Source organism: Sceloporus undulatus, chromosome 5 (genome assembly GCF_019175285.1).
Source record: "Sceloporus undulatus isolate JIND9_A2432 ecotype Alabama chromosome 5, SceUnd_v1.1, whole genome shotgun sequence".
NCBI lineage: Eukaryota > Metazoa > Chordata > Lepidosauria > Squamata > Phrynosomatidae > Sceloporus > Sceloporus undulatus.
The window spans coordinates 180,414,953-180,439,629 of NC_056526.1; the positions used below are offsets into that span (position 1 = coordinate 180,414,953).

The 24,677-nt window shown below is 40.2% G+C and overlaps 1 protein-coding gene across 8 annotated transcripts in view; it reads left to right on the forward strand.

Moving 5' to 3' along the window:
* The window catches only part of TMEM150C (transmembrane protein 150C), a 48,070-nt gene extending 26,320 nt beyond the window's left edge, over positions 1-21,750 (forward strand). For 4 of the 8 annotated variants that reach the window (XM_042469555.1, XM_042469554.1, XM_042469558.1 and 1 more), the window contains 7 exons: positions 3,738-3,819; positions 5,266-5,319; positions 6,830-6,862; positions 6,996-7,063; positions 11,877-12,004; positions 16,232-16,409; positions 18,741-21,750. In XM_042469555.1, coding sequence (XP_042325489.1) covers positions 3,738-3,819; positions 5,266-5,319; positions 6,830-6,862; positions 6,996-7,063; positions 11,877-12,004; positions 16,232-16,409; positions 18,741-18,949 — 752 coding nt within the window. In that variant the 3' untranslated portion in view covers positions 18,950-21,750. Of the gene's footprint in view, positions 1-947; positions 971-1,241; positions 1,760-1,795; positions 2,055-2,812; positions 3,123-3,737; positions 3,820-5,265; positions 5,320-6,829; positions 6,863-6,995; positions 7,064-11,876; positions 12,005-16,231; positions 16,410-18,740 lie in introns of those variants that run through there. The other 4 variants (XM_042469559.1, XM_042469557.1, XM_042469551.1 and 1 more) reach the window with 4 other exon arrangements.
* Positions 21,751-24,677: the final 2,927 nt, after the last annotated feature.

Here is a 24,677-nt window from a genome sequence, read left to right on the forward strand (position 1 = left end):
GCCACCGAGACGCAGCTTTCGGGAGGGCGGTGTTGTTTCAGGGTTGCATTGATTGCACTACTGATGTTTGTGTTTATTACTCTTGTACAGTTGACACTGTTTCATTTTGTTGAATGTGGTTTGCCCAAGTCCCTGGGATCGGCTTGCAGACCCTGTTCCCTCTCAGGTTTAGCAACGTTATTGCTATTTGATCTGTGCATGAACAAAAAGACTGACTCTTATGGTTCAAGGTGTTTTTTATGTAATAAATACCTTTGGTTCACCATAGCTTTGGTTTCAGGACCCCCCGCCGCATACCTTAGCTTGTCAGTCTAAACCATTTGTATGATTCGCAGAGACCACGAAGAAGAAGGACAGGTTGCTTACCTGAACAGTATTTCTTCGAGTGGCATCTGCGAATACATACAAATCCCACCCTCGTCCCCTCATGTCCCTGCTCACATTGGCTCTTCCATCGCCTGCTTGGCGGAAAAATGGCGGAACTGGGGAAAGAGCGGGAAGGCAGGGCCTTAACGGTGGGCGAGTTACCGCCAAAAAGTTTCAATAGTTTGCAGAGTTAACCCCCAGTGATTCCAGTAGGTTCCGAGCAGCACTGCGCAGGCGCAGTGAAACCCATTTGTATGTATTCGCAGATGAACACTCGAAGAAATACTGTTACAGGTAGCACAACCTGTCCTTACCGTGTCAATTTAATCCACTATGCATTCATGTTTGTCGATGGATCTTTCAACGTGGATCACGTCACAGGGCTGACCGTGCAACAGGGAACCGATTCAGATCCGCAGCTCGTTCACACCAGCGCTGAATCAATTAATTGCAAAAGACGTGGGGAATTCAGCAGATTTGAAACGCTTTAAATGGGTTTAGCACTGGTCCCCTATCGACAAACTGCACCAGGAATTCGCTACAAGTGTGAACAAGGGCCATTTAAACCAGTTGAGATCGATCTGAAAACCTGTTTTTGACACAGGTTGAGTATCCCTTATCTGGAATTCCAAAATCCAAAATTGTCCACATGGGTGGCTGAGCACCTTTGCTTTCTGATGGTCCAGTGAACACAAACTTTGTTTCATGCAAAACAATTATTAAAATATGTGTAAAATTGCCTTCAGACTATGTGTATTATAAGATGTATACAAACATAAATAAATTTCATGTTTATTCTTTGGTTCCATCTTCTAAGATAGCTCATTCTGTATATGCAGATATTTCAAAATCCGGTAAATAAATAACTAATACTAAATGAAAAACACTTCTGGTCCCAAGCATTTCAGATAAGGGAGACTCACCTTGTACCTATAGAAAGAAAATGTGCAGTGATAGTATCTGGTATGCAAATATTTGGTGAATATTAAGAATTTCTGGAAACCAGATAAGAAATTCAAGTGTGCATGTGTGTATGGGTTTGGGTTGGTTTTGGGTTGCTGTTTTTTTGCATTACAAATATAGACATACTGCAAAGACAAGAAGGTGCTGCATATAAAAGTGCAGGAATTTTTATAGAGGTGGCTAAAGTGCTGCAGTCTTGAGGGATGGCACTTTGCCTTTGCTGAACAATGCAGAACTAAAATCCAGCACAGGCAGAAATAAACTTTTTTACGAGGAACCTAGCAGCATACAGAAATTGACTTTTGTCCCTGCTGGCATGTTTCCTGGTTCTTGAATGACAGCTTCTATTAACTTTATTAAGGAATTCACAAGCTTTGAGAACTGGGGTGAAGAGCTGTTTCCCAGAATGACCTTCCTTCATTGACGTCAAGTATGAAAATTGCACTGAGATGTCTCCAACTTTACGTACTTTGTAAAACATCCCAATCCACAAAAGCATGCAAATAGAAAATGAAGGGAGAAATAGCCTTGCTTTGCATCCTTCCCTCTCTTTTTCGCTCCAGTACTTTTGCAGAATGTCAACATTTCTGGCAGGGAACTGTATGAGATCAGAAAGAAATGGATGATGAGTAATAAGAAGGGAATGTAACTAATATCATGCAAAATGTGCTTGGAGCAGATTGGGCCAAAACATAGTCCTATTTCTTTATTTTATAAAATCAACAGTGAGTTCCTATTTTCATGAAATGTATTTTATGTATTGAGTTTGTTTCATTAGGGTAGATTTCAGCCATAACCCAAGGCCATGGGGATCATCAACAGGATTTTATGGGATTCATATGAAGTTTGTTTCGGAGAAGGAAAAATGTTGGGGAGCATTGAAAGTCTCCCAAGAACACATCTGAGCTCCAAAACAATGAGCTTATTCTTGCCTTCATTATATGCTTCCTTGGTAGATATGCAAAAAGTATGAAGACCAGACCAGTTGTTTTTAAAGCATTTTATGTATGCTTTAAGGGTGAATTTCATGGACTCCATTAGCTGTTCACTTTCATACCTGGGTCTAGAAGCATTTAGCCTGGCTGAATATGAATATCTAAGTAGCTTAGGAATTTTTCTGACATTGTAGATGCTACAAAATTATCGTAGCAGCATGTAATTATCTTATATGATCATCTAAAAAACATCACGGTTAAGGCTGGGTGTAAGAATAATAGTAGCACCCTCCTTCCAAGGTGTCCTTTTTGGAAAGGTTTCATAAGAGCAAGAGAGGAATATGGAGGAAGAGAGAGAGCCAAAGGTGCATCTACACAGTAGAAATAATGCAGTTTGATACCACTTTAGGTTCTGTAGCTCCATCCTATAGATTCCTGGGATTTGTAGTTTTAGCCTTCTCTTCCAAAGAGTGCTGGTGCTTCACAAAACCACAAATCCCAGGATTCTGTAGGATGGAGGAGCCATGACAGTTTAAGCGGTGTCAAACTGCGTTATTTCTACAGTGTAGACCCACCCAAGCTGAATATCATGCTATGCTGTCATAGCGCTATTATTCCTTTTTAATTGCTATGGCTGCTTCCTGTAGAATCCTGGGATTTGCAGTTTAAGGAAAGGCCTTTTGAATTCTCCGCCAGAGAGCTCTTAGGCCTCACTAAACTACAAATCCCAGAATTCCACAGGGGGCAGCCATATCAGTTAAAATGGAATAATAGTGCTATAACCATGCAGTGTGATATTTCTCTAATACAAGCTTCTTGGGCATCAGTTTTAGTTTCTTAAGAATCAGCATCAGATTGGTAAGTTAGTCCTACATATATATTTATTTGTTTGTTTATTTATTTAACAGTAACGTTCATATTTCAGGCAATTTTCTGTTTTGAGGGAGATGGTAGCAAATTTACAGATTTTAGATGACAGCTCTCAGGTGATTTTTCCAGTTCCGAATGGTTATGAATAGACCTCAGGACTGGATGTGGGTTCAGATCCCTGCAGGGCCATGAAGCTCATGCGTGGATGTCCCTGGCCTAATCATTGCCAGCTTAACTGACTATAGATCTGGGAGACGTTCTCTTTTTTGCGCTACAACTCCCAATGACTGTAGGATTTTGAACTATCACTCCCAGTGATAGTTCAAAAGCTGCAGTCGGAAAAACTAACTTTTCCAAGGACTGTGTAGCTCCTTGGGGAAAGGGCAGGGTCCAAATGGGATAAATAAAATTCTGGGATTTGTAGTTTGATGGGCACTATAGCTCTTTGAGAGAGAAGGCTAAATATCTCACAAAATTACAAATGCCAGAATACCATAGCATTGAGCCATGATAGTGACAAACTGAATTATTTCTGCAGTGCAGATGCAGCCACTACTTTCTTCATCAGAAAAATGTTTATCTGTTCCTTTTTCTTCCTCACAGGCATGGATGGGAAGAAATGCAGCGTATGGATGTTCTTACCTCTTGTCTTTACACTGTTTACCTCAGCAGGATTATGGATTGTGTAAGTGAGCTTTGCAATTTGTTTATAAAATGTTTTCTGGGAAAAGTAATGCCTTGACACAGCGTAACTCAAAGGCATAATTCCAGATGAAATAATGAGAGAAATACAAATGTGATTTTTTTTCTTTTTAAAAAACTTTTATTTAAATGCACCATTCTTTCTAGAAGACAGATGTTTCAACTCTTTAAAATACCTATATGCAGAAAAGTGATATACAGTCCGCCCTTCCTATCTGTGGGGCATCTGTTCTGGATCCACACACACACACACACACCCGAGGATAAGGAAAAACGCAGGACCTCAGGTCTCATTGTCCTCAATGGCATGAGTGATGTGCACACGGCTGCATGCATGCACTCTCATTGTAAGCAACAGGGCTTGCCATCCACAGATGCTTAAATCTGCAGATGACAAGCCCATGGATATTGAGAGTCAGCTGTATACACGTGTAGTAAGAACACAGAACATAAAAGGGAAAGTTAATTGTTTCAATCAGCCAGTTATGCCTTCACTTAAATCTGTTGTTATTGTGTGTCTTCAAGTTGTTTCCAACTTATGGTGCCCCTAAGAAGAACCTATCAAAGGGTTTTCTGGGCAAGGTTTGCCTTTGCCTGCGTCTGAGGCTGATAGTGTGTGACTTCCCTAAGATCACTCAGGGGCTATGCACACCAGCTATAAAGGCCAGTCTGGGGGTGGAGTTGGCGTATAGCACCCACATGATGCACTCCCCAACTCCACCCCAGGACAGCATGACACCACGTGCCATTCCACATGGCGCAACATCACTGTACTCCTCTGGTTCTGCCTCCACACAACACAGCACCAAAAGAGCACCATAAAGCCACAGCGCTGTGGCTGTCACGTCCTTTCCAGGGCACAAAAAGGAGCTGCTTTTTGCAGCTCCTTTTTGCGCCCTGGAAAGGCCAGATCGGGGCTGTGGCATGCGGTTGCCATGGCCTCGATCTGGCGCAGCTGGAGGCAACTGCATGCCGCCCATTAGGGGCAGTCTGCAAAGCCTCTTAGTGGGTTTTCATGGCCAAGCAGGAATTCGAACCCTAGTCTCCAGAGTCATAGTCCAATGTTCAAACCACTATGTTTTCTACTTTTGCAGATCTCAGGGCTCCCTAACATAGCTCCCTTTCACATTTTCCAAAATTTCATAAATAAAAATCTGGACATGTGTGCCCAAGCAATATCAAAGTGTGGTCAAGATGACAAAATTTATTAATAAAGAAGAACATACTAGCTAGGAGAGGCTGCAGCAAGAGAGACAGAATCTATTCTAGTTATAACACAATCAAAATCTTTGGGCAGATTTCCTGCTTGGTGCTGTATTGAGCTCTCTCCTTTTCCCTCAGAGAACACCATTTCTGCCTTGATATTCCTGTACTTTGCCTCTTCCTATTCTGTTAGTGATTTAAGGTTCCACTCTTTCTGTTTTGGCAGATATTTTATAGCGGTAGAAGACAACAAAATTATTCCACTAAATGTGGCAGACAGGTAAAATAATTATCAATCTATTTTCATATTGATACAGCCCTCATTATTCAGTTTTTAAATGTTTTGCAGTATTCATTTATCTAGGTGAATGTCATTGGTTGGCTCCAAAATATATTCCATTGGTACCTATGAATCATCATCATCATTAGTATTACTACTACTACTACTACTAATGCAGCTGGTGGTGGTACTGCTACTAACTACTGGGTATTATCCAGGTACACACACATGCATATACATTTTCAGATAATACCTGGGGAGGTCTTTCCAACTAGAGAGCCAGATTCCAATTTGGGAATAATTTAAGGGCTGCATTCTCACAGTGGGTAAGGTCAAGGGCATAAGGTAGGTCCAGATTAATATGAGGTCGATGACATGGAAATCATACATCTGACTCAGTCTCTATGACTCTGGCCCTCCCCTGTGCGTTTTCCCCTACTGCTATAGGGCAACAACTTCCATAATGCAAAATCTTGTTAGCTTGTAAATGAGAGGTCCTGTGCCATTCAAAATCCTACCAGAATGCAAATGGGAACACCTGTGTTTGGAGACTTGAGCTCTTACACCATATAAAATATTTGCAAACAAGAGCTCCTGTTCCAAAAAATCTTCTAATGCTGATAAATAAGTGCAGAAGATGTTCCATAGGCCAGTAATAAACTTCATTCAAGTTAGTATGCAAAGGGATCTGGCAGAGATAGAAGTAGAGCTGAACCTGGTAGTAGACCTGAACCTATTTTCCCAATCTGAGGCAGCAGGCTCAAGTCTATGAAAGCTCATGCTACTAACCTCTCTCTTTCAGTTAGTTAGTTTCAAAGGTGCTGCAGATCCCTTTGCATACTGATTTTCCAGACTAACATGGCTATGTCTTTGAGTTCATTCCATTTAGGTTATAGGTCAAACAACAACACAAATGTCAAGCAATGAAAGAAGTGAAGGGGGGGGGGGAACAGTGAAGAACAATTTGATTATGGCAGATAATGGCATGAATTCGCATCTGTTGCTAGCATTTTGCATGTTGGAGCCTAAAGCAATGTTGAATCTGTTTTAAGTAATCTACAAGCTTTGTTTACTCTCTCATGCAAGCATGTGCATAGCCAAACACACTCCTATTTGGAAGAAGATGGCAGGGACTTGGAATTGCATTACTGTCAGGGCAATAAATTAGCTGCCATGTAAATAAGGGATGCCTCTCATGAGAATCAGAATATCTGGCAGGGTAAGATTGGGAAAACATACAAGACTAACACATTTAAATCAGAAGAGGCATAAGCCATTGAAGATTACCTGGGCCTCTCAAACTAAGAGATTTTTGTGATTTAATGTAACTCATTCCAGAATCTGCCTGTGGATCACAATCAGTATTCTGTTCACCTTTCCCATAATGCACACTTCTTATTTCATACTGAATATACCTAAACTATCCATAGTCAATATATACAGTCAAGATCTAAATAATAATCAGTGTTATTCTGACTTGTATTTGTTTGCTTTCTTTTTGCATTCTTAGGAAATCAAGTCCCCTAAAGCCACCATATATAAGGTAATATGATCACTTTCTATTCTTTCTTTCTTTTCAAAAAGGCCCATTCTTACCGATGGACTTTTTTTACTGATTTATTTATCTCTGTTGCAGGCTTAGTTGAGTTACAATGATACACGTTATATTTTTGAAGTGTTGCAGGTGATGCCCCTCCTGCAAGCTGTGTGTTTAGCCAAGTCATGAACATGGCAGCATTTCTAGGTAGGCGTTGCATGAAGAATGTCTGGCTTTTTTTGTCTTTTCTATTTGACATTGGTGAATCACCAGATTCAGACCAGTAAATGTTGTTAAGGTTAGGCCTGTTCTAGGGATCCAATGAATGGCACTGCTACTTTGGCTTGGTTCTCACTGAGGTAGCAAACCTTAGCTTGTGCTGTATAACAATAAACTACACATTGGAAGTTCAGCTTGTATAGTTTAAAATCATTCAATATAGCACCAACATTTAGGCCTGGGTTCAGTGCCTAGCATCACTGAGCATGGGCTGCCTGCCTGCACAATACAAAGTCAGGTTTCCATAGGAGACTGTTGTGAGCTGACCATTTTAAATTTTCTACAATGCTCTCGAGAAGCAAATATGAGCATTGTGAGTAATTGGAATTATACCTCCTTTGCTGCTCACCACAACATGTAAGCCTGCTTGGGGTCACAATAATGTTGGGAGGGCAATAACTTTGGAGGCTGATAATGCTTTGACATAATTCTTCTTAAGCCTAGAGCTGACTCTGGCACATTTACTACAGCAGTGAGAACCAGGTTTTTAAAATTTGAAAATGTATAATGTGAAACATTTCAACCTCCATATTTTTTTTAAATACACAGTATTAAAAAAAAATCACCTTATCTTGGCTGTTACTTTAATTTACTGTCTTCCACTGCTTTAAAATCCTGCATGTTTGTGAAAATTACACAAATACAATTATGTATATAATGATGTTTGTACACCATTTATATGTACAGGTTGAGTCTTCCTTATCTGAACTGCTTGGAACTAGGATTGTTTTGGATTTATTTATTTAGGAATACCGGTATTTGCACACATGTACATAAGGAGATATCTTGGAGATAGGACCTATATCTAAACAGATAATTAATTTATGTTTCATATACACCTTATACACATAGCTTGAAGGTAATTTTATGCAATATTTTTAATAATTTGTGCATGAAACAAAGTTTGTGTACACTGAACCATCAGCAAACAAAGGTGTCATTATTTCAGCCACCCATGAAAAAAGTTTTGGTTTTTATAGTATTTCAGAATTCCAGATAAGGGAGACCTAACCTGTAACTTGTTTACAGTCCTTGTCCTGTTTGTAGGTTGCTATTCCTGTGTTGTAAATAGTCACTAAGCTACAGAGGTTGTACAACTGGCTTGTAAATACTAGAGCTTGGAACTAATGAGTTACAAATAATGAGGTTAACTGCAGGGTTGGGTCCTTACATTGGGACAAAAGGTGGGATATAAGAAAATAATAATAATAATAATAATAATAATAATAATAATAGGTTGGTAATGAGAGGCTACGGTTTGAAAGGAGTGGAGCAAATGAAAATGAAGATGCAATATTGTCTAGTGACTTTTTAAATGTACCTTTTAAGGGCATTTTCATAAGATTTTACTGGAATTTTCAAGTTTTATACCATTCTTTTGTCACTTTTTGAATAACAAAAAATAAAGGAAAAGTCAAAAGCAATGCAATGTTGCAATTTGAAATCATTACAGTGGGTAACAATTACTTTTCAGGCACCATAACAAGATCTGGGAGCAGACTCCTTTTTAAAAGTGGCTATCGAAACTCTGTTAAATACCCCCTGTACTGAGTAAAAACTGCCTTTAGGCCAGGGGCAGGCTGCCTGTTTCATCTTCCTCTTCTTCTTTGAAATTCCAAGACCCATGTGTTTACAGTTTTAGAATGAAAAATACATATACAGGATATCTTGGGAATTAATGCACTGTTCTCAACCCAACAGTCTGCCAGATGTGTTGAACTGTAATCCTATCATCCACAAGAAACCAACAAGGGGGGGTTGAGTTGTAGACCAATACAACTGGTTTGGAGAAGTCTGGGCTAAGGTATAATTTTTGTCGAGAGTCAGCATGGCATAGTGGTTTGAGTGTTGGACTATGACTCTGGAGACCAGGGTTTTAGTGGTAGTTGAGTTTAGAATATATCAGTGATGAAGACAAACTGTTAAACACATTATCTACCAGACAAGGTGATCAGACTGAGAAACCAGCCTGGAACAACAGTTAGGGCCAGTAATATGCCTGTTGGTTGCTCTGGTTTAGCAACTAGAGTGAACAAGTTGTAGAACTACAGAACCATCTCTGGCCACTACAATGGTGGCATTGCTGTGCGGTATAGGTTAGGCTGGAACATATTTGCCTGAAATCTGTTCCAGTGGCACAGGAAATAGGTTCCTCAACCTGTGGCCACAATCCTCATGGTAAGACCTCTGGCACTTGAAAAATGGTCAGACCAACATCCCTCATCTTTTGCAGTAATCCTAGCAACTAACAGACAGTTGGTGTTACATCAGAAGTGGGTGGCTTTCTTTATTCTGTCCCTTGCTTCAGACCAGAAGTGATCAGCTTTTGGACCTTGATGGATTGCAGTTCCCATCACCTCTCATCACCTGCTGTATTAGTTAGGACTAATGGGTGTGGCAGTTCAACAGCATCTGCCCACACTTGCTTTTATCTGTCTTGTAGGGAAAGCTGATCATGTAGGGCAGGAGTGGGACTCCTGTGGGCCATACCTGTAAACACTATCCCCTAGCCCCTGTCAATAAAATAAAATACCTGCAAATCTGTGAAAAACAGTACTGTAACTGGACATGACTGAAATATTATATCTAAATGATGTGATATGGCAGATTTCTGGGGAAATGGTGTATGTGCAACAGACACAAGGTCAGGAGGACCCCAAAATGGCCCTCCAACCCCACTATGCATTTCTACCTCTGGGGCTGACAAAAGTGTGTTTCTGCAAATGACTAATGCTGCAATTGCTAGGTAGGCTAACTGTTTTTAGGAGGAAAATTAATTGGGAAAAGAGTAACTTTTGTGGGTTTAATTGCAAATTGTATCCACCATGAAGATGAGTTCTGGATCCAGGTTCAAGGTGATAAATGTTTATGGTAATACAAAGCTTACTTAACACTACATTAAAAAAGCCACAATAGTGCATCTAGATTAAATTCATCTTGATTAAAAGGAAAGTGAAAAGAAAGAAATTACATAATCTTTTCATTGATCCAGTATTAAGAGGAGAGCACATCATTCCACAGGCTTTCGTGTAACTTTGAAGGACAAATAGATGCAGAGCTGTTATTGACATGGTCAATAAATGGAGACTGAATGCTAAAAAAATTTGATTATCTGTATGCCATTTAAAACTCTAGGCGGGGCTGTTAGTTTTTGAATTGGAGCAGAATTCAGTACACTGCCTCTCCATCAGTTCAAAGATAATTGATAACTTCTGTGTAATTTGTGGCAATTTCTAAACATGCTGCTGCTGCACACATAGAGCTAATTACTTTTAGCATAAAATTATCTGTGTTACTATTCATTGCGCCAACCAAACCCTTATATAATATGACTTTTGCATAATTCCACACAAAGCATGGATGTGTTCCTATGTCCCATTCCATAGGAAACCCTGTTCTAACTCTGCCGTTTCTCTAAACATTATTTATAAAAGGGGAAAAAAATTTCCTTGAAATTTTAAAAACAATGTCTTCATTTTAGAACCAAAATGAATGATAACAAAATTTTACAACACTCAGAAGCAACATCCATACTGAAGCCAGGAGAGAGGGAAGAGGAGGAAGTTTTGGCCTCTCCTCTCTTAGTGACTCTGAAGCAGTCCCTCCAGTTCAGTGATATTGTGTATGCTTGCTTGGGGAAGGGAGAAACTTAAAGCCCCCCTCCCCAATTATGTTCTGTACGTTTGTGTGCATGAATGCATGTGCATGAACAACCCACTGCTGATACTGGATATTGTTATCTGAGCTAAAAAGTTTGTGTGGGCCTGCAATTGGATCCTTAATGTGACCTAGCTTGGTTTTCTTAACGTTATGAATCAGAATGAAGTAGATGAGCCTTTGACAGCTACTATTCTAGCATGGAAGAGTCTTCTTGTATGTCAAGAGGGTGCTTTCTCTTTCACTTCGGTGCACCAGAGGTAGTGAAGGTTGGTTCCTCTGCTCAGCTGCTTCTCCTTGTGCTCAAAAGCCATGGGACTGTTGGCTGTAGATCTCTTCCCCGGATTCTGATTGGCGGTGCAGGTATGCCTGGGCTTGTTCCAGCTGCTCTTGAGCATGGAGAGATGGAGATGCGTCCACTCCCAAGGGAAGGCTGCCTCATCCTACGTCAGTGTTCAGGAATACCTAGAAAAAATCTCACTCTCTGCCTCAGCTATCTTATCCTGTATGGGGGAATTTCTCTGTGTGGCTGTAGTTTTTAAGGTAACCAACTGCCAAGGAAAGCAGCATTCCTTTTGCAGAAGAAGTCATTTTGCAGGTTGCTGAGTTGAATTTCTCAAAATTTCCTTCTCTGCACAACTGTTAAAAGTGTCTAAGACCTGGCTTTCTTTGAATGTGGTCATTCTCTTGGGACAAGATATGTACTGGACTGTTCCTATAGCTGGCTGAGATAAATGATAGAGTTTTGATGGGAGAGATGCTATGAGGTCTTATGTGTTCCAGGTGGTGTTGCCTTAGGCTGACTAAGAAATAAACCACATTACATCACCACAGAGAACAAGTATTCTCCTGTATGTCATCCCCACTGCAGATAAAGGAGCCCTGCTGATCCAAACTGCTAGTGTCTCAAGTAGTTTAGCTAAGGGCATCAGAAATGAAAGACAATGGAAACTGTAGGACTGCTCAAGTTCTGTTCATACTGCCTAACAGCAATGGTTATTTTGGCAATTTAGACTTGCTCAGTTCAGATTTCAAACTGTTGTTATGATGGCATGCATATGTCACCTTTCTTTTCTTATTTCAGCACTTGTTACGGCTGTCCTCCGTTTTATTCAGCTCAAGCCAAAGGTCTTGAACCCATGGCTCAATGTCAGTGGCTTGGTGGCTTTATGCTTGGCCTCCTTTGGAATGACTTTACTGGGCAATTTCCAGGTATCTAGTTCTTTTTTCCTCCTTTCCTAATTAATGCAGGGTCAATCTACATGTAAATAGTCTTATTTTGCAACAGACCACTGAGTCCATGCACTTTCTACTTTAAGGGGCAGAATTTCCCCTGGGGAGGGGGAAATTCCAGCAGGGAATGAGGCTTAAAGCTATAGGTTGGGTCCAAAGCAAAGCAAGTGGGCTCAGATATAATTGTTACCAATCTGGACCAAGTGGACAAAATATAGTTCAAATCTATGATGTCTGCTTAGCTGTAAACCCAAGTACAGCAGCTCTTTGACATCCAGAGCACAGCTCAGTTCCATGCAGCTGCTTCCTAGTTGAAAAGCATACAGTAGTTCAGTTCTATTTAACAGCTTTCTAAACTACAAAGCAGAGTTTAATTCCATGCAGCAGCTTCATAGTCTTTAAATACCCTTTTCTCATTGTTTACAGTAGAAGTGTGTAATCTGAATGAGGAACTCCTGCTAGCTGCATCTAGCCTATGGAAGGATGTTCCCCATCCCTAATGTGTTGTAATGGCATTAGGTCCCTAGGGCCTCAGCCAGTGATCTTTCCCAACACCTATTGATCTTTTTGAGTAGAGATACAAGGGACCCAGCTAGAGGCATTCTGCATGCAAAGCATGTGTTTTGCTCTACCAGTATTTCTTCTGGTGTATATAATTACAGTATATTCTTTTATCAATATTTTAAAGCCACTTTCCTATGATAATATTCAGTATAGTATGGGAATGAGGTGAATCTACGTGTTGCAGTAACTTGTTTTGTGTGAGCATTGTCATCTATGCAGGGCACTTCTTCTGCCAAGAACCATAACAAAAGGCTATCAATTATATTTAATAAAATAAACAGTTTTCTGATGAAAATATGGATTGGCTCTGATATACAAACCAGAATATGGTAATTTGTGAAATCCATCTAGTCTTGGTCCAATCCAAAAGCTGAAGGGCTTCTTGATCAATAGCAACTTTTGCTAATTTGGGGAAATTTAAGTAATGGCTATATCTGGAATGGGAATCATACAGCCCTTTAGATTTGGTTGGACTGCAAATCCCCACATTACTCATCATTAAGTATGCTGGCTGTGACTTGTAGGACTCCCAAGTCCAACAGCATATGAAAGGCTCATGATTTCCACCATCCTGGGTTTTTTTATGTAAAAAAAACCTTAGAAAGAAATGTGTTCCTTATGCATTCAGACAGAGGGAAATCAAACAAAATAAGGCAACACTCTCAGCTTACCCATCAATTTATAATTGCTTCCTTTTGTACAAAGAAAGGGGAAGAGGAGGAGGGAGTGTGGGATCACAAGGCTGGGCTGTTGCTTTTTGTCATGAAAAAAACCTCATAATGTTCTCTTGTAACAATAAACAAACAGGCCAAGGTTTGTCTTTATGTCTGAACTGAGCTATTGTTTTCCTATTAGTCAGCAATTCTACAATCTATTCCTAATACTGGTACTTGTAAATCTTGAAACAATGTCTTGAATGTCTATTTCTCCCTTGTCTCACATCCACATCCTACTCTTAACTCCTCTCCTTCATCTAGTCCAGGGGTGGCGAACCTATGGCATGCATGCCAGAGGTGGCACTCAGAGCCCTCTCCATGGGCACATGCACTATCATCCCGACACAGACTTCACTAGAGTTTGTCACTAGAAATCCAGAGGGACACGGCACTTTGTGATAAATAAGTGGGGTTTGGGTTGCAGTTTGGGCACTCGGTCTCTAAAAGGCTCTCCATCACTGGTCTAATCTCTGGATTGCTATGCAGTGCTGTTGTCCATTGCATGCAACTCTTCTAAGAGTGTGAAGACATTACATGTGTTGTTAACATGGAACTTGGAATGAATTCCTCCCATGACTTAAAATTATCCCCAATGTTTCTTCATCTTTTCACAAGAGGACAAGTTCTATAAACTGGATTTTTAGCATGGCTACCCAAAAACAGGAAATAGAATGCAGCACCCAAATCTAGCCAAGTTGTTTTGGTACAGGAGGCAGGAAATCCCAAAAGCACATCTTCCCATCCTTAGCAGTATAAATAAATGAATGACATATTAAATAGCTTTAAAAATTCTGCCCTTTTATGATGTGTATAATTACAGTGCTATAGAAATAAAGTTTAATAATAATAATAATAATAATAATAATGATGATGTCCAAAATCTGAAGTTTAGTCTGAAGTCATTATGCCTAACATCAAGAGCCAGCAACAAGATTTATATAATGTCCAGTCAATTGTACTTGCTTTGTACTTTCAAAGTTGTGCCCTGCTTGTATTTGGAAGCTATTTTGAAGTGTCTTGAAAACTGATCCAACAGGTCTTATAATCTGCTTCATTTCTTGTGCTGCAGGCAAAAATAGTATTTGTTGGGGGAAGCTGCAATTAGGAAAGTACTGAGAAGACAGGAGATGTCCCCTTTACACTAGTAGCTGTCTCACCATAGACAGTTTTTACTGAGCTACTGAAGCAAGTTCCAACTAGCTGCACTTAAGATCAAAATCAAGTAAATGAGAAAATGTGTCATGAACAGGACTGCATAACTGCTTGACAAGACCACCAGCAGGATTTTGAGTACAGTCAAACAAAACGTATTTGGCTTAGATGGAATTTTAGTGATCACTCATTTACTGTAGCTCCCCACAATATAACCAGATGATTACTCTTCTTTCTGTGTGTGTGCTGGTTGGCTAGAAAGTTGCTTTGAAAACTGGGAATACCTCTCGGTCAATTGTCATCTTATTTTGTTCACAATATCCCTAAAACAGAGTTAGTCAGTCGTGGCACTCTAGATAGATTTGGCCCACAACTCCCAGTAGCACTAGTTGGCAAAACCAATGGTGAGGGATTGTGGGAACTGCATTTCAAAACATTGGGGCCACAGTTGCCCACCAATGCCCTTAATGTTGAACTTCTGGAAATTGGGCTGTCAAGGAAGGTGATGTTCTGATAGTACTTTGTGTAAGGCTATTCAGAGCCACCTGATGTTAGACTGGGCTAGAAAAAAACCTATGGAGTCTTACCCTGGCATGATTTGTCAGCAAGCAAGGTGTTTCCACCATCTTTTGACATTTGTGTTGCAGAGTCCCCTTCCTGAACATTCATGTACTCCTTTGTAGAGAAACATAGGCTAATGGAATCAGAAGATATGATTGAGCTGATTGACAGCTAGCTGTACCCTCTTTACAGAAATGAGCCTTCTTTAACCATTATCAACCCCAGACTGAAATGCCAAATGGCCTTTGAAATTCTTCCATTTTTCATAAGCTGTTTGTGCTGCAGCCTGGTAGGAGAAAGATGAGATCTGTCAGGCATGCCCAGCTAATTTCATAGTTCTCTGGATTGTATTTAAGGTGCCTGCGGGTCACAGAATAAACAGAAGCGGCACTTTCATGGGCCAAAATGTGATGATCCTAGTGCCATAAAAGCCCAGCCTAGATTCTATTGCACGTCAGAGCCCTGCTGCTCCAGGCGGCTGAGGTAATTTTTTTTATAGACAGGATAGTGATGTCTCCATAAAAAGGGAATATGAGACTCTGAAGCAAGACCTACAAATGTACAAGAGAACAGTACATTTGTGCTGGGGCATGTGGTACTTTCAGTACTCTCCATGCCCATAGGGCCTTAATCCAATGAGTGTAGTAAAAAGGTCAATTTTATATAGATTTATTCTTAGTAAATGCATGTAAGATTGGGCAACTGGAGGCCCATTAGACTTGTCAGCCCTGCAGCCTATTATTAGTGCTCACTGCCATACAGGCATGGAGTATAGGAGATTGTAAGAGAGAAAAAAATGCTTTACCAGTCTTTTTTTGATCCACTTCAGAATGGGCAGAGATGGATTTGTTCGGAGTACAGAGGAAGAGCAAAAATTGGGAAGTTATATTTTTGGATTACTGTTCCCAGAATCCCACAGCTAACATGGATGTAACAAACACAACCCATAACATTTCCAGATTCTGGGATGAGATGACTTTTGAGAAGATGAAGGCAAAGTCCTCTAGATTTCTCCCATGTATAAGTCAGAAACGACTTGAAGGCACATAATAACAACAATGATAATACCTAGTCTGACAGCAACTTCATCTCCTGACATCAGTGTGGATTCTGAAAAGAACAACATAAATCAGAATCAAGAAATTTTGGGCAAGTGGTTTGTTTTTCCATTGGTTGTATCAAGAAAGATCACTAGTTCTATTTTCTATTTCAGCTCACCAATGATGAAGAGATACATAATGTTGGCACATCCCTGACTTTTGGTTTTGGCACCCTGGCCTGCTGGATTCAGTCAGCACTAACACTCAAAATAAACTTGAAGAATGAAGGAAGAAAAGCTGGGATTCCACGAGTTGTTTTATCAGCAGCAATCACCCTCTGTGTAGCCCTTTGTATCCTTTAATTCTGCACATTGTATTCCATACAAACACAGACCTCTGACTTTCAGAAGTGAACCATTTGCAATGTGATATTTGAGTTTCAGGAAAACCAGCTGTTTGAATGAAACCATAGTATGTTATTGTGATATGAGTGCTGCCACGTATGCTGTGAGCCAAGATCTTAGTCTTATAAAGCGCTGTGTAAATTTACAGCACTTTATAAATAAAGGTTAATAATAATACCCAGAACAGAAAATTCACTCAAACTACTGTTTTTGAAAAACAACTAATCTAAAATTAAAATTTCTATATTTAATTCAGGCACTTTTATGTGCAACACATTACATTCTGTATTTCTAGTGTAACCTCCTGTGTTACTGTTATTGCCAGGGGAGTGTGTATAGAATTTTTGTAATGTCCAGTTACTTGAAAACAATTTCCATTTAAATTAATGGATCTACTGTTCAGTAAACAGTTACAGGATTATACTGGTAGGTTGTCCTCAGTGGCTCTTAAATTCTGAGTAGGTAGGTATAGGAGTACACTATTAAAATAACTGAGTTAAAGAGATTTTTGTTTATGAACCAAAGCAAAGCTTTATAATATGAATACACTCTGGTTATTAAATAACAGGTCTGGATCTATTTTCTTCAAGTGTACCAGACCTATAGAACCCATGTTCTATAAATCCAAATGGACTTCAGCATCTGAGGCCTAGCAGATGCTTGTTAACTATATAAGCAGTCAGCACCTGAAACGGGGAACGTGACCACTTGGCTTGGTTGGCTAGGGGCTTCTGGGATTTATTTATTTATTGTTTGATTTGATTTGTAAACCAAAGACAATAATTTTTCTAAGCTGTGTGTTTGACATCTTTGATATGAGTTTTTTGAGATGGCCCAAAGGTCTTTGCATGATCTGATCAAAGAGTGTCTGTAGGTAGTGGCAGTCTGTAGCCATGATGCTCTTTTCTTCTTGGTTAGATTATAAACAAATCTTGTTTGTTTTTTGTGGGTTTTTCGGGCTATGTGGCATATTCTAGAAGAGTTTATTCCTGATGTTTCGTCAGCATCTGTGGCTGGCATCTTGTTTGTTTTTTGTTTTTTCATATGATTATTTTCATATTTTATCTTGTGTGAAAAACCTGGAGTACATTCATACAGTGGTGCTTTCTGAACAAAATCTAGAGTGATAGTTATTCAATGTCATTTCCATTTTAAATTTTTATATTGCCCTCCTTTTCATGTATATAATTAATTTTCTTTCCATCTCGTTTGTTGTTGTGTGCCTACAAGTCGTTTCCAACCTAGGATGACCTAAGGTGAACCTTCCATGGAGCTTTCTTGGCAGGATTTGTTCAGAGGCTTCCTCAGCTTTCCCCTGAGGCTGAGAGAATGTGACTTGCCCAAGGTCATCTAGTAGATTTCCGTGGTTGAGCAGGGATTTGAGCCCTGGTTTCCAAGTGTCCTAATCCAACACTCAAACCACTGCACCATGGTAGTTCCTATATCTCTTACCACCTCATTTTGCTTACATTACATTGGAAATTTGCCACAGGTATAACTTTCACATACTTTTCTTCAAGCTAATGCTCTTCTCAAAAGCTATGTACCTAAAGGCAGGTGAGGTTCTCATAAAACTGCAGGAGCAAGTTCAGTCTGGTAAAAGCGTCATTTGAAATGTCCTTACAGAAGCATGGAAAAAGTTTGATAAAATGTTGCTGGATCAGTATGTCAGGATAATTAGTTATAGTTTTCAATAGCCCAAAGGAGCAGTTGTTTAACATACCCATGCTGGCCCATTTGGCTACAAAGAGACATACATATTTTGTATCTCAAAGGGAATACATGAGAGAAGGTAGTAGAACCCACCTCCCTCCCCTGTTCATACAAGAAATGAACCATACCAAGGGAAAAGCAGCTGGATGGATAAGGTATTTTGAGTAAGGCAGATGAAAGGAGCTGAATACCATTCCTTGTTCTCTGCTGAAAGTAACTTTCCTTCACTCTATAGCCAAAAGTCAAGTCGACCTTGCCTTCCAGGCATCAAGTTTAGGTCTTAAGAAAGAGGCTTTGACAAATTCTTGCTCTAAGATAGGGTGGTCCCACCTCAAAAAACCCAAAAAACCCCACCCAAATGATTCTAAAGGCTAAATTCAATCATTCATAGAATTCCCCCTTTCATGTTGTAGAACCTGGATTGCATGTGTATAAGGGATTATTCCCCCTCCGTGTACTGAGTTTACACAGCTCTAACTAGAAAGGTATTCCATCCAGACCTGCTCCCATTATTCTGTTTCTGTACTTGGCCCTTCTATGCATCTTTTCCTTGACCTTTCTTCAGATTTCATTTTGATGGCTCAGAAGTTTCACATGCATGCTGCACGGATACAGTGGGGAATGGTGATGTGCTTCCTCTGCTACTTTGGCTCCTTCGCTGTGGAGTTCAGGCACTACCGGTTTGAGATCATCTGCTCCGAGTACCAAGAAAACTTCCTCAGTTTTTCTGAAAGTCTCTCTGAAGCATCTGAGTACCAGACGGATCAGGTGTAATACAATCTGTATCTTTTTCTTTGTCATGGTGTCGGGAGGCCTGCCATTACATGCTTGAACCAGAGCTTGGAAAAGTTGTTTGCAGTCTTAATTTTTTTCCCCAAGCTCTGGTTTGAACTCATGGCCCCATTTCTCACCCTTCTGTCTTTTTTTAAAGTACTGGTTCATTTTCACATAACATAATCACAAGCAAGTTGCCAAAAAGCTCTCCATTTGGGCAGAGCTAGTTTTTATCAGAGAGGGCTCTTTGTCCTCATTTTCTCAGAATGCATTTTCCAATACAACATGATAGCATTGGACTGAATATTGTCCAGTTCTGATTACATCGTTCTGGGAGAAATGGAGAAATACACAGTCTAATTACTTCATATTGCTGATTGTGTTGTGGGGATATATTGCAAGAAATAGATAGCAAAAGGAGACAAAGGGCATATCTTCTTGGGCTGAATGAACCATTCTGCCCCACCCTGTCCTCACTGTGCCCTGTCATCATGATGCAAGGCCAAAGCCCCAATTCAAGTGTGGACTGTTTTCACGACATAAAGCCAGTTTTGCAACTAATCTATCACATCCTTCCCTTAAACTAGATTTCACTCTTTATTTTCCAGGAAAACCCAGAACACTCTGGAATGATGCCAGCCAAGTGTCTACACATGCGTCCCACTGTGCTGCCTGGCACTGGTGCCAATGATTCAGCTCACTTCGAGATCATAACGAGGGGCCCATACATGTGATCAATGCTGGCTCCCTTATTTTTTACCTCAGAGGGAGTGACATGTGGCAACAGTGCCAGAAGGCACAACACAACATATGTTTAGATACCTGCTCAGTGTTGTTGCAGAGTGTAGAGGTAATGGGGAATATAGAGCAGGGCCAGAATACTCCATGAGCAGCCTGGAATATTCTGGCAAGTGTAGACCAACTCTAAGCCTGCTGTAGACTCATACACAGTGTAGTTCTGGCATAAGGACATGTGTTGCTTTGATGTTGTTAGACTGTAACCCCATCAGCCCCAGTCTTCATTGTCAATAGTGAAGGCTCCTAGGACTTGTGGTCCAATAGCATTCAGAGGGCCATAGCTCCCCATGTCTTTCCAGTTCCAGTCTAGTGAAAAATATCAGGAGTCTTGTAAGTTCCTTGGTGAACTGTCAAATAATTGTATCGCAAGAGTACACTGGGACCTCTTTCCCTGTGGGCTGGTCTGCACAGCAACTTCTCACATACCCAATGGAAATGCTGAATTGCAGAAAATGCTCCAGAATGGGTGTGCCTTAGCATCCACAGTATACCAAGGAATCTGGCCATGCAGAGATAAACACAGGCTATGTTTATTTCTGCAGACTAAATTTGCAGGGATACAACCCAGAGTGTCCTCTTTTGTCTTGAAATCTGGCTGAATTGGCAGAGGTGGAAGGTGTGTTGTTTGGTGCCCATTTTCCCTGTTGCTTTTGTCCAGCTCCCTCCCCTGCCTTTTGGAAACAACAGGTGGGGAGGTTGTGGATGCTGACAAAAGAACCAGATTTTGTAAAATGAGTGCAAGCCACGCTGCATTTGTTCCCTGAGTAAGTCTTTGGTTTTAAAGGGATCTCCTCTATTGTGTTTCCTCTTCACTTAAAAAAATGTCAGGCAGCTTTTAAAAGCCCAGGAGCTCTGCTGGGGGAAAAATACTGGCAATCCTTGAATCATTCTGGTCTACTAGAGCAGCAGGGTGAGAGGGTGATGGTGCCTCTTGCTCTTCTCCCTAAACTCAGGGTTAGGATTGTTAGCTAGTGTTAGGACTTCTGTGCCTTTAAGAATTGCCTGCCTTATAGTGGTGACATTTTGTAGGTGCCAAGCGGTGGACCAAGATACTTCAATGAAAAGTCTACAGATCAGACAGTTCTTAAGACACAGTAGACCTGAAATCTTTTTTATATACACCTAATAAATGTAAGAGTCCCGACTCATGTTGCACAACCATCATATTGGCAACCCAGTGCCATATTTCAGAGTGTTGTATTCAGCTATGCTGTTATGTCAAATAATTGACACATCTCTCATCACATCATGCAGCCAAAATTGTGTTAGAGCAAAATTGGAGTGGGAAAGGTGACTGGGAGGCTGCAAGGAAGAAGATGGGAAGGAAAAGACCCATTGGGCAAGCAGAAGTCTGCTCATGTGGCACTGGATTTGGCCCCGAATCAGGCATTAGCTGGTCACATGTGCTGAACCACAGCTGATCATTGCAGCTGAGCTTTATTGGCTGATAAAAAACCCCAATAAGCTTGGCCTGGCCTTTTCTTTTGCCTTGAATATCTGCCAGATGTGCAAAAAGCTGCAGCTGAAACTTTTTACAGCATAGAGATAATTATCATTAGGATCTAATGCTGGAATGAGGAATATCTTTCCCTCCAGATGTTGTTGAACTTTAACTCCCAACATCCCTTACCAGCATAGCCAGTGGTGAGAAATGCTTGGAGTTGAAATCTAACACCGTCTGAAACACTTTGTCTATTCGTGTTGTAATGTTTGCATTTCAAGTTGGTGCTAAAAGAATGGATCCAGAAACTTGTTAAAAGGCTGACTATGCTAGTAGAGGAGGATTTGCAACCTCAGTTACAGGAACAGATCTTTAGAATGAAAAAAAAAATACACAACAGTATCCTGTACACCTTACAACTGAATAAAACATCCATAGGATTGGGATTGCACTGTCCCATTGGTTTCTCCCTTTTAAACATCAGTATTCCTTCCAAAACATGCAAAAAACAGAGAAATGATTAAGGTGGTGATTAGTCAACACCTTCAATTGAAAGGTGGGGCGGGGCAAAATAATAATAAAATAAACCAAGTCAACACTGCTTAGTTCTTTTCTCCTGTGATTGATGAGCACAGGGTCAAGTTGAATGCTTTATGTTTACTTACTGGAGAGAAGAGACTTGTCAGAATGGTAATATATTTGCTTTGGGCCATAGTCTGCTATTCAACGTGAAATATTTGAAGTTGGACTAATAACTGAAACAAAAATAACTTCAGAATGTAAAGTATGCAAATGTCTCAGTAGATAGAAAAATATGTATTGGAGTTAGTAAGAAAGCAGCCTTAGGCGAACACAAACTAAATGTATTTTATTCTCAACTTTGACAAAACAAGTATAGAAGAAACACAAGTGTTGACTTGAGACACACACAAACACACATAGCTCAAATAGGTTTCTGTTCAAATGTATTTTTACTGTAAATAGTCCACTGTGAATTTTTTAAAAATATATGTTTATGTTGTATCATTTTATATTTTGAAAGTTTATTGTAAAGGGGGAAATCGCTGTTTGTGTAAGATTCCCCCTTGCAACATAATATGCAACCCAAGTTGAAATTCAAGCTTTTGGGTGATATATTGTGCATTTCTTAAAAGTATTTCTTATGGCACAGCTGACCAATGATTAATAACTATACACTGAAACATGACCACTAAATAAATTTCTTTTATGGACAATATGTATATTATTACAGACATACCTACATATACAAAGAGAGAAAAAATTGTGCAATGGATGCAGCCCTGGAACAGCAACAACTTTCTGATTAGAAGAGATGCAGAAACATGCTGGACAAATGTTCTCCAGGTCCAGTTGTCTTCTACGCTAGAGAATGTGAATGTAGAATTCTACGCTGTAAATGTGAAAGGCTATACTTTCCCAAACTCTCTCTTTTCCTGTTTGTCTCATGGAAACAACAGGCACAGAGCTTCTTGGTACTTATCCACATTTAAGCTTTTGCAATGCATCGATGCAAATATTCTCACTTCGCAAATACTCTCATCTCCACTTAGCTATTCTCACTGCTTTTCATAGAATCATAGAATCATAGAGTTGGAAGAGACCACTAGGGCCATCCAGTCCAGATTTTGTTCAGATTTGTGCTTGCGCATCTTTGTGAGTGCAGTTGCCCTCATGTAGCACCATTCTGAATAAAGATGGGAGTGTGTAATGCAGGTGTCTTCGAAATATTGGCACCCACGCATATACTGCCATTGCAAATCCTTTGGAGGGAGTCTGTCTATCAAATGATGCACATCTATGCACTTCCACTTGTGTTGTCACCAATTTCCACTTGTGTTGTCATTGCCAACATTCTTTTTGGCAAAGGAAACAACTCCAAGGTATTTTGGAGTGTTTCATGGCTTTGCTAGTATTGTTGCACACCACTATCATGACTCGTGGTGCACTTGATCTTGCCAGACACTGAAGATGGGTGCTTTCCCAAGTTTTTCTTGCTGGAGCGAAGACTCCAATTGCTCCAGTTCTCTACTGTTTGCAAAAATAATAGGTATAGTGCAAATTAACCTATTAGAGCTGTATGGCCGCAGGCTATGCAGAGGGAGATCAGCTAAGTCACTAAGACATGACCACGAGTTGAGGTGAACCTTGTCAATGTAGGGCCAATAACTAGCAGGAGGATGACTGCCAGTGCTTGCAGTTGTCATTTGCTGATGCTGCCTGTTTTTCTGTATGGGAACAAGGGGGAGGTTATGGAGTAACATCCTCTACTTTCTTCTGCTCTTTTCTCTTTGTCTAGTTCATTCATTGTTTGAATGGGGCCCAGGGAGAGGAGACAAACTAAGGAGCGTAGGTCACTCAGGACCATCTTGACTAGTGGACTGTCAAAGCCTAGTGCAAGCCAGCTTTTTTACTTCAGGAGTAAAAATAAGTAAGCTGGAGGAGGCACTCTCATTCCACAGACTTCCTCTATCCTCGTTTGGAGCATGTGGAGTGACGAAGGAAATGAAGTGCCAGCCAGTAACTGTAAACAGAATGCTGTACTGAGTTGACTCTGACTGCATTTACACAATGTATGAGCACTACTGGAAACCTTATTGAGCTGAATGTGGCACAATGAGCCATCTTGTGACACTGCCACAGTTTGAGAAGTAACTGGGAAAGGCAGGGTGTATGCAAACTTTCAGTAAAACGAGGGGGACTATGGTGCACTTTAACATGCTGGATGCATGCAGATAGTAGAGGGAGCATATTTTTCTTAGAATTTTTGCAGGTATGCTACTCTGGTTAAATCTGTAGCATAACAACAATCAATGGCTCTGCAGATGTTTTTGGACTGCAACCCTTTATCAGTTCTACTTATAAAAGTCAGTTGTGAGGGTTGATGGAAATTGCAGCCAGTTCCCATCTATAAGGCCAGCTTACCCAAATTTTTTCTACCATTTGATCTGCAAGCAAGAGGTTCCTGTTTATGCTATAGACTGCATCCCTTTAATGGATCTTTAATGGATATCAGTCCAGAAATACAGTATTGATTTTTCTCCCAAAATTCCCTATCAAGTTTAATCATAACTTAAGGCCATTCATAGTTTACCAAAGATTGGAATTAGCATTACCAGCCACTCATTGACAGAATACTGAGGTTTATTTGCAATTTGACAATAAAAATTGGCATTTCTTTATCTCACGTGCACATTGAATGTGTTGCAACCAAACTGAAGCTCATGCAGACAGTGGGACACTGTTATAGGGCTTTCCATTTACCAGCAGGTTTGATAAGATGACACATGAACCACAAGACTAACAGGTTGACACTGAATGAATTTGTTCTGCAACCAGCCACTGACACCAGAAAAAGAAAAGAAGGGTGTGTGTGCGTGTGCTATTGCTAGAATGGTCATATGTGAATTCAATTGTAAGTCTAATTTCTGTAGTATGTAGATTCTGTAGAAATTATGTACCTATACTATG